Below are 12,999 nucleotides of genomic sequence, written 5' to 3' on the forward strand. Positions count from 1 at the left end.
CTGGTGCGTGATATGGGATGTGATATACCCACTCAGTGCCATGTTCCCTTGCCCAAGTAGTAACTAAACTGTTTTTGAAATGAGTCCCATTGTCTGACTCAATTAGCTCTGGGGTGCTGTGTCACCAGAGTACTTGCTTTTCAAGACCCAGAATGGTGTTTCGGGCAGTTGTGTGAGACACCGGAAAAGTCTCTAACCATCCAGTGGTTGCTTCCACCGTGGTGAGCACATAGCGCTTACCTTGGCAGGTCTGTGGCAGCTCGTTTCTTTCTTTAATTTTTTGACGCTTGGTGCTTCTTCCATTCTGCTTCACAAATGGTTGCTTTCCCTGTGAAAGTAAAACAGCTCCCCCAGTTGCAGTTGACAGACAAGCTAAAGGCTGGTCACGACTACTCTAGGAATAATACAGCAGTCCCTGTTAAACAGTCTGTGTCAAAGCAGGAATCTTCAGTCATTCCCGGGGGAGGATTTGTTTTGGTAGTTGTTCATGCAGACCTACGAAACAGAACCATGTGAACAGTTAACATGTATTAATTAGCACTGATTTTGAGACTTTTTAGAGATGAATAACAAAGTTTCTCCACTATCAAAACTCTACATGTACACTCTCTTATAAAAGAAGACACAAGCAGCATTGAAGAAGTTGCTGAGGGATTGCATTAGCTAAACTGACATAGATGATGTTGCACCTGAGAAGGTTAGTAAAATTGTGCATCTAGGTAACTGGATGAATATAAAGCATAGATGTATATTCAGGACATATGTCTAATATAGTTCTGTACAGAGTTCTATCTCCACAGTCTTTTGTTTGCACCAGAAGCTTGACAATAGTTTAATTGATTTCAAGTAATTTGACTGAACACCTGAAATCTCCTTCTGAAGGTTTACAATATCTTGATTGATTTACAGTATCTTATGTAAAAGTGCATTAAATCTCTTACCAACTTTTGTTGGTATTAGTAAACAATCTCCATATACCAACACATCATTTAAAGCTCTTCTGTACATAACAACTGACAGACATAAACATATGGAAGTTAAAGGCACTCTAGGTGAGGGCACCCTCCAGTCATCTGCCCCGAAGCATATGCACATCCCTATTGACATACTGTCAAAATAGACACCAAACCACAATAGTCTCTAGGCCCATTTGGGGGACACATACAGCCCAGTAATCTCTTTTCCAAGTTTTCCTGGTAACTACAGATCAAATAATTTTCCCTGGTAACAATTCACTATTCCCTGTAGTTTTACAGGTACAATTAAGAATGTTTTGCAACTCGTACCTGAACCCTTAAGTTGATCTCTCAGGTGTGGTGGCTTGAGAAGGCATAAAAAGCAGAAACAACCCACTTTTCTATCCCCCTGCCAGCTATATTTTGTCAAGAAAGTTAACATTTCTGTCTTTGAATATATAGAAGAAGAATATTAATACCATAAGAAAAGCCAGTTTTCATGTAGCCACACATCAAGTGTTTGTTTCCCCCCTTTTTTATTCTAGGACTGCACTCTGACCTGTGTTACTTTTTATCTGTTGTTCATAGCAGCTGAATTGCTGCTGGGTCAAGAGTCACCTAAGCAAGTGAGGGAGCAAAGGTGACTTTCCAATGTGATACAAAGCCCTTATTATACGGTGCCTCCACCCTTGTGGTGGCTGTGCAGCTCCCTTTCAGATCAGGCTTCAGCTGCTGTCTGCATTTTGCACCTCGGATAGATTCAGAAATTTTAAAGGAGGAACAAATATGTCTTCTGTGTGACCTTTTGTACAGAACTGCTCAGGAAATGTCACCAAGATAGTGAGTTAAGCATGTTTTCCATTTACTGATATCTCTTGTGGTGCTGAATGAGGATTAGATTGACAAAGTGTGCTGACTCGTGGTTTCATAGAGCAATCCAGGAGAATGCCTTTTCCTCATACTGGCAATAGTGAGATAGTAAATCAAGTTAATCATAAACAAAAACCAAACAAGTAGCAGAAAGCTTCTCAGGCTGGTATTTAGCCTTGCTGTGATGAACAGCAGTGCCTCTGACAGGTAATTTTTTTCTCATGTAGTCATTTTAAAGAGACATCCTTTGTTTGTGGGCAGGAATCTGTTGACCTAAAGGCTTTAAAAAAAAAGAAGCAAAATTTGTGCTAGTATATTAAATGTGTGTTTCTGATTTCAGTGATTCCTTTATTTTTGGGGAAAACTCAGTGGGCAGGGAACTGCCAGTGTAACTTCCACATTTAACATGAAGCCTTTCGTTTGTTTTCAAACTTGATGCAAGATTATTGCTGCCCTTTAGAGGACTGCATTTATTTTAGATATTTGGATTAAGTAGGTTGCCTGAAATGGATTGTGCATGTTGACATGGGCCAAAGAGAAAATATCCCCAGCAAGCATTTTTTGTGTTAAACTAGACTAAACTAGACTAAATGAGACTAAGAGAATATTTTCCTTCAGATTCTGTAGTCTACATTGTGTTCCCTCTGACATTCAGAGTGCAAACCCAGTTAAGCAGGAACTGTTTGGGGCCTTTCTTATGTGCCAAGCTCAATGGTGGCACTTTAAAACCAAAAGTGGATTGGTAACAGTTGTTTATAATTAACTGGGTTATGAACTGCTTTAGTTAATTTTGCACAAGCTCAAAGCATGTATATAGTGGTGGTACTAATGCTAAAGAGAACTGGTTTTTATTTCCTAATATCAGTCAGGTCCTATTGCAACTAAGAGCCCTCAATGGGATGTTTATATGTTTGATTAAGAGTGGAGTAAAGGAGGAGGAAATAATGTGATACAACAGTGAAGATGGAGATGGTATATGCAGCACTGACTCTTGACCTGGTTTGTACCAACTTTCAGAATTCTCTGAATGTTAGCAGAAGAATATGACATCCAGTTGAGAAGGCAAATGTGAGAAAAGCTTCTTCTCTTAATGCAATAAGGGCTGCTGTCTCTACAGCTGGATTGTAAATAAATGCCTCTATGTAGCCCTTTAGCAAATTTGGTCAAAGGAAGTAAGGGGTGTTTGCTGGTTTTGGAGACGTTACTTTCATCTCAACAGCATTTATGATGTCCACCTTAAAATGAGAGAAAAGGAAATTTATTCTACTTTATGCTGTTCTGTTGCTCTTTTTATAAGTGATCACCTTTAAATTTGTTTGTTGTTATTTGTTGATTAATGTTTGTACAATCTGGTGTGCTCTTTTAACACCCTTTTTTCCTATTGGTTCCTAGTTTCTGTTAGAGTTTGATTTGAAAATACCAGCAATTTCAGCTGCAGTTTTACAAAGACAGAACTTCAAAGCATGTGTGAAATATTTTTATTAACGCTGAAAGTTACTGTGGGAGGAATGCATAAGAAGTATCCAGTGGAATTATTTTTTTCGGGGAGGCTTAAACTTTGGCATAATCAGTGGGGTATGAAGATAGATGGAAATCCTAGGGATGCTGGCATTTTGTGAAGCAAAATATGTGACATGGAAAAGGCTGAAGATCATTAATTCCCATTGCAAATAATCACAATTCCATGCGAAAAACAAGAGAGGTATCAGACATTTTCCTCTTATAATCTTCATCAAATTTCTCATTCTGTGCTACAGTGAAATGATTCTTCCAGTCTGCAACAGCCCCTAAGAGACAGCAAAGCAAAAAAAGAAAAATGATTAATTTATCAGTATTTCCTGAAGCCAATTATCCACAATTCACTAGATACTTGTACTTCAAGATTTATTTCAAAACAGAATGAAAACCAAAAAGAGTTGATTTAAGTAACAAACCTCAGTACCTTTTCTCATGAATGGGGAAATGGAGTGATCCATTATTCCCTGAAAATCTTTAGTGTAGTTTGCCATGGGATTTTCCTTCATTACCTCAAATGAGGTGTTATGGACTATCTTGTTTAGAACCTCCTGACTCAAGTCCTTCTCCAGGAACTTCGCAATCTTCTGAATTTCTTGCTTTGGATTCTGCAGAGACAATGACGTGGGATAAGATATAGAGCCAGGAAAAGAAAAGAAGTCAAACATAGTGTTAAAGCTGCAATTCTCAGACTGAAAAGATCAGGTTGTCATAAGGTTACTGATACAGCTGGCATTATAATACAAAACTAGCTTGTAGGCAGTATCTACTAGACTTCTGGATTTCAGAGCTCTATAAACATGCCTTTTACCTCCTTCATGTCTTCATAGAAGAGGTAGAGAATACGGTGCTTATCTTTGGCCTTCCACCATCCTTTTACATGGTCATACCAGGAACCCCAGAGCACTGAAAAAGAAGTAACATCAACAGCAGCTATAAATGCCCCAACTGTCTTTAACACATGTGGCATTCATGGTTTCCTTATGACCAATGCCTGGGAATTTACCATCTGGTTTTAAATTTCTGTGGCCATGACTGCTGTGCTCTGTGCTTATCACAGCATTTGTGCTATTAATCCCTCTAGTGTATGGATGCTCAGAGCAGGATCCATTTGTAACTTTAGAGGACAACAAATGCAAATTCTTACTCCTGAATGAAAAATCCAGGCTGTCTTTGCAGTCAGTGGAAAGAAACAGACATTTCCAGTGATTCATCTCATCAGCTGGACAAGGCTGGTCTTGACTGGCCCTGCTTTGAGCAGGGGTTTGGACCAGATGGACACTGAAAGTGCCTTCCAGCTTGTATTATTCTGTGATTCTAACTGGTTTAAATATTTGGTATTCTATCAGAAGTGCCTATTTCTCTCCAGCAAGTATCAAGATGATTAGCTAGGACAGAGGTAGCTAATCAATCTTCTAGATGTCTGCACTGGGACAGATGGCTCTCAAGCTGAGCTGGTCAAACACCAGACACAAGGTCTTCTTTAGACATGAAACTCTCATGCTGGTCCAGACAGTGTTATTTCTAGGCCTACATGGTGGCATAAATATTAAGGACCTAAGGAAGTTTTAATGACCCAAACTGTAAACTGCCACCCACCTGACCAGGTTTTCTTTCTTGGATATTCTGTGATATGGGCATCTCTTCTAGAAAAGGAAGAATCAGCTTCTAGGGTTACTTGCCCTTAGTAAGATAACTGTCTTTTTTTCATATGCCCTGTTTTTAGATAGATTAATTTACGTAAAAATACTTCCGTATCTAAAATTCCCACTGCACATTTCTAACAAAATTAACCCTTAGTTTCTTGTATATCATGTTAGAATAAACCCAATTAAACTGCTGTTCCTTTTCAGCTGGCTTGTTTTAAAGTCAGAGAGAAGAGATTAAGACTGAAAATCATCATATAGGTTTCTGAAAGATCACAGAATAAAGAGTAGCGGTTGGGTGGTTTTTTCCCCAAATGGGAGTGTAAAGATAGATTTAATAATCCTTTAGGTACTAATAAAAACCTGTGAATGAAGATAAATTGTGACTGAAACATCTTCAGTAGTTATCATTCCACAGAGTGAAATCAGCACTAGATATCAATAGCTGAAATAAATAAATCACTGCAATGCATTTTTAAAATGACCAAAATCTCTTATATAACTGATTTCAGTTCATCACCTTGTCCAGACATGAATTTCTCCACGAACTCCTCCCAGGTTCCTGGCTCAGGCAAAGCCTTGTTCATTCTGTGGAAGTGGTAGTATGACACCACATTGTCTTTTGCATTTCTTGCCACATAGATTATCTTTATTGATTTGAAAAGAGAGAGAGAAAAAAAATTAACTTGCACATGATTATATAGATATTGAGCATATCCTAAAGTTTTGTCTTGGACCCTGATGACAGTGTTTTAGGAGATATTGCTTTGAAGCTGCCATTTTCTAAAATCCAGCTCAGGTAACTTAGTCATGACTTCTTTAGATTTTCACAGACTTTGCACATTAAAGGGAAAATATCTGTGGGGACCTTTAGGTTTTGTGGACACTCTGGAAAATGTATTCTGTCCTGGTTTATGTCACTTTCTTTGCCCATGAAGTAGAGTTGAGTCCAACCTCCTCAGCCTTACCTTACAGTTTTGTTCCCAGATGGAGGGAGGCACCAGCTGCACAGGCAGATGAATTTTTATTGTTCTTGGAGATGGCATGGCATTAGCTAACTCTACACCTGTGGGATATTTAATTATGAGATATGAGTTGTTCTCTAAATTGCACTAGCAATTCTTTGTTATTCTCATACATGTGATTTTGACCATGATTTTTAGCAGTACATCTTGCACCAGTCATTCATCTCCAAAGCAGTTACATAACAGTGTAACATAAGCAACGTTACATAAGCATCTTCAGTGTTTCTAGGGAAGTTTTTGCCTATATATTCAAATTAAAAGGTTCATATCTTCTTCTTGCTTTCTTAGGCCCACATCTAACTCCTGCATTCTAAGGGATAATGATGAATACTGATTTATATTTACCCAACCAAAGCTTTTCCTTTGCAATATTTAGTGATCTCCTCCCACTTGTACAGGTAAGAAATTTTTGCTCCTTTCTAGAATACAGGAATATGACTGGCTGACTAGACTTTCTGGATAGCATGTAAAGAGAAACTAGGGGAACGACTGGATTTTCAGTAGCTATGACTATAGTTCACTAACAAAGCAGGTGAGATCTTTCTCAGGAAACTTACAGCATCAGCATCGGGTGCTGGTTTTTTTTCATTTTGTCTAAAATACAAACCTATTTATAAATATTCACCTGAGTAACGTTCAGATGGAGGCTCTGCAATAAACCACTCAAGGAAAGGATGGCGTTTGTAAGTCGTTGCACGTCTACATTTCTCAGTATCTCCATTTTCTTGAATCATATCCACTATCTCCTGTGTCCATGTGGTACCTGAAAATGTCAAGTGTTTAGATATTTCTCTCCAGGATAGCCAGGAGTCTCTTCTTCTAGGGAACTGAAAGCCAGAAGGATGGACTCTACATTAAAGGAGGAAGGAATAGCACAGAAGATAATGGACAAAGTGGAAAGAGAGGATAATGGGGGAAAATGCCTAATTAGGAATACAAAGGTAATTCCCAAAGCAGAGTTTTAGGGATTCCATTTTACAACAGGCTTCTTCATGCCAAAAGAAATAGCCCCCAACCCCACACCAGTACCGGAAAAAAGCTCTGGGATAAACTCACTATTATTTGGAGGTTGTATTATTTGCAGAGAGGAAATGAAACTCCTTCATTCCAATTTTCATACCTCACAAAAATTCAGGTATTTCAACTTCTGTTTTTATTCTAAATTTGAGTGAAAAATGTAATAGCTGAACTTCAAGCGAGTAAAAATTTCATACAGTTTGAAAATATAAAACAGTGGCAATATTTGCAAAGTTTCCGTTTGAACCACTTTAATGAAGATCAGTACATAACACTTCATCTGCCTGAGCAACTGCAAAATCTTGTGTTACAGTGTTGTGTATCTCATGCCTCTTTTCTTTTATAGCTGTGATCACTGTGTTAACCACATCTCCTCTGAGCTACTGTGACAGGTCAGCTAGAGAACAGGTTAAGGTATAACTTGGAAAGCAATATGGGCAGGAAATTCAGCTGTTGAGATGCTTGAATTGTGCATCTCAGGCAAATATGACATAATGTCAAATGGACTGCCAACTTTTTTTTCAGTTCAGTGACTGAGAGGTTTTAATCCTGACTGGCTAAAATAACGTGGTTTTGTTTTCAGTATGCAGACAGTAAATTAAAAGCTTTCAGGTTCTACAAAACTAATGGTGGGAGTTTTTTGGTGTTTTTTCCCCTACTGAAAAAAACCCAACAAACCCATCCTTAAATATTGTTGTTAATTCTAGTAATTATTTTTTTATGATCATCAAGTGTTCCCATATCTGTTCCTGAATTTCCTAAACTCTACACGTTTTTATTCATGCAGGATTAATATTGATGCTTGTTATTCATTGTTTTTCTGTGTAGTGAGTATAAAGTGTCTGATGAAGGGGAGCAGTAGTGGCCAGCCACTGAATAAAATGTCAGATAACTAATATTACTGGTGAGTATTTAATTTTATTGGCTGAAATTATTGTTATTTCCTTAAAATAATTAATCCATTTTCAGAAACCACAGTTCATTTACACACCAAGTAATTCCCCAAATATTATTCATTCCATAATCATGTCAGTCAGTTTCTATTACTTCTTAGTAATGATGACATTTTGCTAGGCATTGTTAAATCATTACATATTGGTGGAAAACTTCCATTGTTGTCATTAATATGTATATATGTAATCTCAATTAAAGGAAACATTTAAGTATAGGTCATTCGACTTTGGCCATCTGTACTTCAGTAGTAACAGATTATTGTTATTTCTGCCAAAGAAGTCAGAAGTTACTAGTCACAGGTGATAAGGCTTTATGTCTTTAAAATGTGTCTGGTTTGGAATTATACAAATATCAGTCACAATAGAAAAAAAACAGTTTTCAATTTCAACAATAAACGTTATCCCAAACTTTTCTATTCTCTTTCCTACATGCACCAACCTGCTTTTGCATAGGTTGCAATGAACACATCGTCAGGTCTGGCTTTGAACTTTTGTACTTGATCCCATGTGATGCCCATTGGTTTTGTGAGGGGAACACCTTCCACATCAACTAACTCACATCGGGTAATTGTGTCTTTCAGACTCAAGTCTTTCATTTTATCCATGACTATTGAGCACTGCATGAAGGAAGAAAGGCTTGGAATTAACATGGTTGCTCTGAAAAAAACCCTAAATTTACTCATCCATTCTTGAGGTCTCTCTTGTTGACTGAATTCCATGTCCTCTGATTTCTTTGGCCATGATTTGGCCTATCTGGATTCATATATAGACTCCTTAAAGCTGGATCTCATTTTCAGAAATGCTTGGTATATTACTGATAGTTCTCCATGTCCCTAAAAATCACTCTGTTTACTCAGATACAAAAAAATTAAAAAGCCATTATTCCCATACCAAACATATTTATGTAAAATTGTGACTGTAGATATGAAACCTTTGAAAGGCAAGAAAAAGAGGTGTGATTCAAAAGAAAGCAAGGCATGACATTTGGCAATGAAATCAGCAGACAGGACCCAACCCTTCCTCTGCAGAGAAAACAAATAGAAATTCCTACTAACACCCTTTGTGCTTCATACTCACGAAAATATTTGCAGACCTTTTCTGTCTTTTGTTCCTGGATCTTTTCACTTCTGGAATTCTCTGCTGTATTTTGAAGTTTATTGCATATAAATAACCTGAAATAAATAGATCATTAACTAAAGGTTGTTAGGCTTTAATTATTTAAATCAATCTGTTTTAGAGTAACTAGTTTTTGATTTTTGAATTTCTTGTAAGGAGGCCCCTTCTTAGCCATAACTTTCAGAGCTCCAAATCTGGTCAGAGGAAAGCTCTGCTTAAGGGGAGGCTATAGAACTAATCTCAATTAAAAATATCAGCCAGAAAAGAGAAAAGACATTTCCATCCTAACCGCAAACATTGCTAGACTATTTCCTTTCATTTTCTTGTTTACTCACAGCAATTTCACGCAGATTCAGTTGAGCAAAGCAGGATGTTTGATTGGTGGCTGGGCGATGACTCAAGAAATTAAAAAAAAAAAAAAAAAGGAAGAAACTTGGCAGAGAATTTTTTCTGCTTAAATGTCTTCAGCCCTTGGCTGTATGGACAACTACACAGCAAGTTAGATCTTCAGGTACAAGCAGGACGAAAGCTTGGGTGGGTGGAGATTCCATTGTTCCTATCAGTGTGGGGAGAGTGAAGGAGGAAGTGCAGCAGCAGCCAATAGCTGAGCAGTTTTTCTGGAGTGAAATCCTTTTTTGTGAAATCCTTTCTAATCCTGTGAAAGAAGAATACTTTGAATTCTCATCTAAAGTATGATTCATTACTGGCAACAACATTAAATGTTGGTCAGTAGCTCCAGCAAGATTATTTTATCGTCTCTGTCATTGTCAACAGTCTTGGAATAATTAATTTTTTTCCTAATATCTAACTAAATTTCAAAGGTCACATGTGCACAAGCAAAGGAAAAAAATCCCAAAAGATTTTATTCTGTACTTCCCACCAGCAGGTGATGTCCAGCCACTGCCCAGGAAGCAGGGGTTCAGCCCACATAGGAGTTGCTCTATGTAAGCCTACTGCACTCATAATTACTAGCATTGTGAGGGCTTTTAAGGGGAAATTATCTCCATCTTGTGGATGTAGCATTCACAACTTCTCTGGACAATCTGTTCTATCCAGTGTCTCACCACCCTCACAGTAAAGAATTTCTTCCTAACAACTAGTGTAAACCTACTTGCTTTCAGTTGGAAACTATTCCCCCTTGTCCTGCCACTACATGCCCTTGTAAGAAGACCCTCTCCATGTTTCTTGTAGGCTCCCTTCAGGTACTGGAAGGGCACGATTAGGTCACCTCAAAGCCTTCTCTTCTCCAGGTTGAACAATCCCAATTCTCTCAGTCTTTCCTTACAGGAAAAGTGCTCCATCTCTCCATCTTTGTGGCCCTTCTCTGGACTTGCTCCACTAGGCTGATGTCCTTCCTGTCCTGGAGCCCCCAGAGCTGGAAACAGTACTTCAGGTGAGGTCTCACCAGAGCAGAAGGGCAGATTCACTTCACTTGATCTGCTGGCCACACTGCTTTTGATGCAGCCCAGAATACAGTTGGTTTTCTGGGCTGCAAGTGCACATTGCCAGCTCATCTCCTGCCTCTCATCCACCAGCACCCCCAAATCCTTCCAGGCAGAGTTGGTCTTGATCTGCTCATCCCCCAAGCTGTATTGATACTGGGAGTTTCCCTGGCCCAGGTGCAGCACCTTGCACTTGGTTCTGTTAAACCTCATGAGATTCTCATGGGGCCACTACTTGAGCCTGTCCGGGTCCCTCTGGATGGCATCCTGTCTTTCAGGTGTGACAACTGTACCACTCAGCTTGGTGCCATCTGCAAACTTGCTGAGGGTGCACTCAATCCCTTTGTCTATGTCATTAATGAAGATTATTAAATAACACTTGTCCCAGTACAGATCCCTTGCCACTGCTGTCAGGATTCTAAGCCATTGATCACTACCCTCTGGATCAGACCATCCAACCAATTTCTTTACCATCTAACAGTCCACCCACCAAATCCATCTCTCTCCAATTTAGAGAGAAGGATGTTGTGGGGGACTACGTCAAAGGCTTTACAGAAGTCCAGATAAATATTGTCTGTAACACTTCCCTTGTCCCCTGACGTATTCACTCCATCACAGAAGGCCATTAGGTTTGGTCAGGCAGGACTTGCCCTGTGTGAAGCTATGCTGATTGTCCTGAATCACCTCTCTGTCTTCCATGTGCCTTAGCATTGCTTCTAGGAGGATCTGTTCCATGGTCTTTCCAGGCACAGAGGTGAGGCTGACAGGTCAGTAGTTCCCAGGGTCCTGCTTTCTACGCTTTTTTAAAGATGTGTACAATTTTTCCTTTTTTTCCAGTCATCTGGGACTTCATGTGACTGCCATGACTTTTCAAATATCATGGACAGTGGCTTGGCAACTACATCAGCCAAGGAGATTTTACTCTCTGCTTCCCATCAACAGGTGATGTCCGGCCACTTCCCAGGAAGCAGGGCTTCAGCACACATAGTGGTTGTTCCAAAAGGTAAATGTTGTATATCATGATTGCCCCTTCTTCCTTCTCCTTCCTCTTAGCTGTTATTGCTGAGAAGATGTCTTGTGGTATGAAATATGCCTTTGCTCTTTGGTCAACCACTTGATCTTTTTCTGGCTCTGACATCAGGTTTTTCTTCTGAAGGATGACACCACCAGAGAATATATGGTTAAGGTTTAATATTTCTTCTTTCTACTTTCAAGTTTTGTCATGGGAAGATTTGCCATTTTCCTCTCTGTGCTAAACCCATGCTGGTTCTATTTGTTTTTCTCACACCTGCACCTGGCAGTTCATTTGCTGGTTTGTAATGTTATTCACCACCCTTTCAGTTATGCAACCATGTTGATAATGCAGTAATCCCCAAAGCATATCAGCTGGTATGAACAAAGAAAACCCAAGGACTGCTTATTGAGTGACTCTTTTATTGCAGCTGTGAATCTCAGTAGCCTTTGAACAGTGCACTCTGCCAGATAAGCTACGGTGAGGTCAAAACCCGCAGGGAGATGAGAATTAAACTCACTGGGCCAGGGACTGGATTTCTGGTCCGGGATTATGATTTACAGGACTCCTTTAAAAAAAGACCAGGCACTCTCTGCAGAAAGCTTCCTCCAAGTTTTCCATTAACCTTTTCCTGAGTGCAAACTGCTGGCAGGTATTTCCTCATGTAAAACACACCGTGTTTATTTAATTTTATTTTATTATTTGATTTGATTTCAGCTTTGCTGTGTTTTGTTACTTGCACAGGATCAGGCTTGAAATGGGATGAAGGTTACAAATCCTACATCAGTATCAAGCCCTATGATATGATTTTTAGTCTGATTTTCATCAGATTTTCCTATATTTACCTGTCTTGATAATATAGAATACTATGTCTTATAAATTAAACTCTATATTAAAATCTATATCTGATACATTTGAGTGAATTTTTTTCCTTGTTATGCTTAATGTTTATATTACATTTCTTTAAAACTCTAATCTCCCTCTGCTGGACAAAACACAGTATTTATTCCAAAAGATGTTAAAATATTTTGAATTTAGCATTACATTTTAAAGCTATTGAAATCCTTAGATACTAACCTGTATTCTTCATTCAGAAAAATGCATACTTTGGAGAAATGAAAAGGCTCTCTGGAAAGACCTAGGTTTCACTTTGAGGCTTCTTGAATTTTAAAGCTGCATTCATCTCTTTGTGAGTGATTTAAGCTTGACCTGACTATGAGTCGGTGAGCAACCTTAAGCAGCGAAAGCTTTTTGTGCTGTGGGATGCATCTGGAGTTATCACAAACCATGTCCTGTCATAGACTTATGTCTGTTACAGCCCATATGCTGTTGAGAACAATCCTGCAGGTATCTGTAAAATAGGAACAGTACTACCAATCTTGTGATGGTTATTTAATGAATGTCTGGGTTGCAGCCAGGTACAGGTGAGATAGTTGTCACAGATATA

The 12,999-nt window shown here is 38.8% G+C and overlaps 1 protein-coding gene across 1 annotated transcript; it reads right to left on the bottom strand.

Moving 5' to 3' along the window:
- Positions 1-3,290: 3,290 nt before the first annotated feature.
- On the bottom strand, positions 3,291-9,487 carry SULT1C4 (sulfotransferase family 1C member 4). The gene is made up of 9 exons (XM_032680760.1): positions 9,434-9,487; positions 9,076-9,154; positions 8,422-8,599; positions 6,638-6,775; positions 5,956-6,053; positions 5,508-5,634; positions 4,153-4,247; positions 3,769-3,949; positions 3,291-3,613 (listed from the first exon to the last, which is right to left on the bottom strand). Exons 3-9 carry the CDS (start codon positions 8,585-8,587, stop codon positions 3,501-3,503), a joined length of 918 nt encoding a protein of 305 aa, XP_032536651.1. The 5' UTR covers positions 8,588-8,599; positions 9,076-9,154; positions 9,434-9,487; the 3' UTR covers positions 3,291-3,500.
- Between the last annotated feature and the right edge of the window lie 3,512 nt (positions 9,488-12,999).

Source organism: Chiroxiphia lanceolata, chromosome 2 (genome assembly GCF_009829145.1).
Source record: "Chiroxiphia lanceolata isolate bChiLan1 chromosome 2, bChiLan1.pri, whole genome shotgun sequence".
Classification (NCBI taxonomy): Eukaryota; Metazoa; Chordata; class Aves; order Passeriformes; family Pipridae; genus Chiroxiphia; species Chiroxiphia lanceolata.

Bases quoted from the DNA above. Each gene is read 5' to 3' on its own strand.
- SULT1C4 (XM_032680760.1), bottom strand. From the start codon at position 8,587: ATGGATAAAATGAAAGACTTGAGTCTGAAAGACACAATTACCCGATGT. The intron at 6,054-6,637 runs GTGAATATTTAT...AATATCCCACAG, and splicing joins TCCATCTGAACGTTACTCAG to GTGTAGAGTTAGCTAATGCC. The intron at 3,614-3,768 runs GTACTGAGGTTT...GCTGTCTCTTAG, and splicing joins TTCCCCATTCATGAGAAAAG to GGGCTGTTGCAGACTGGAAG.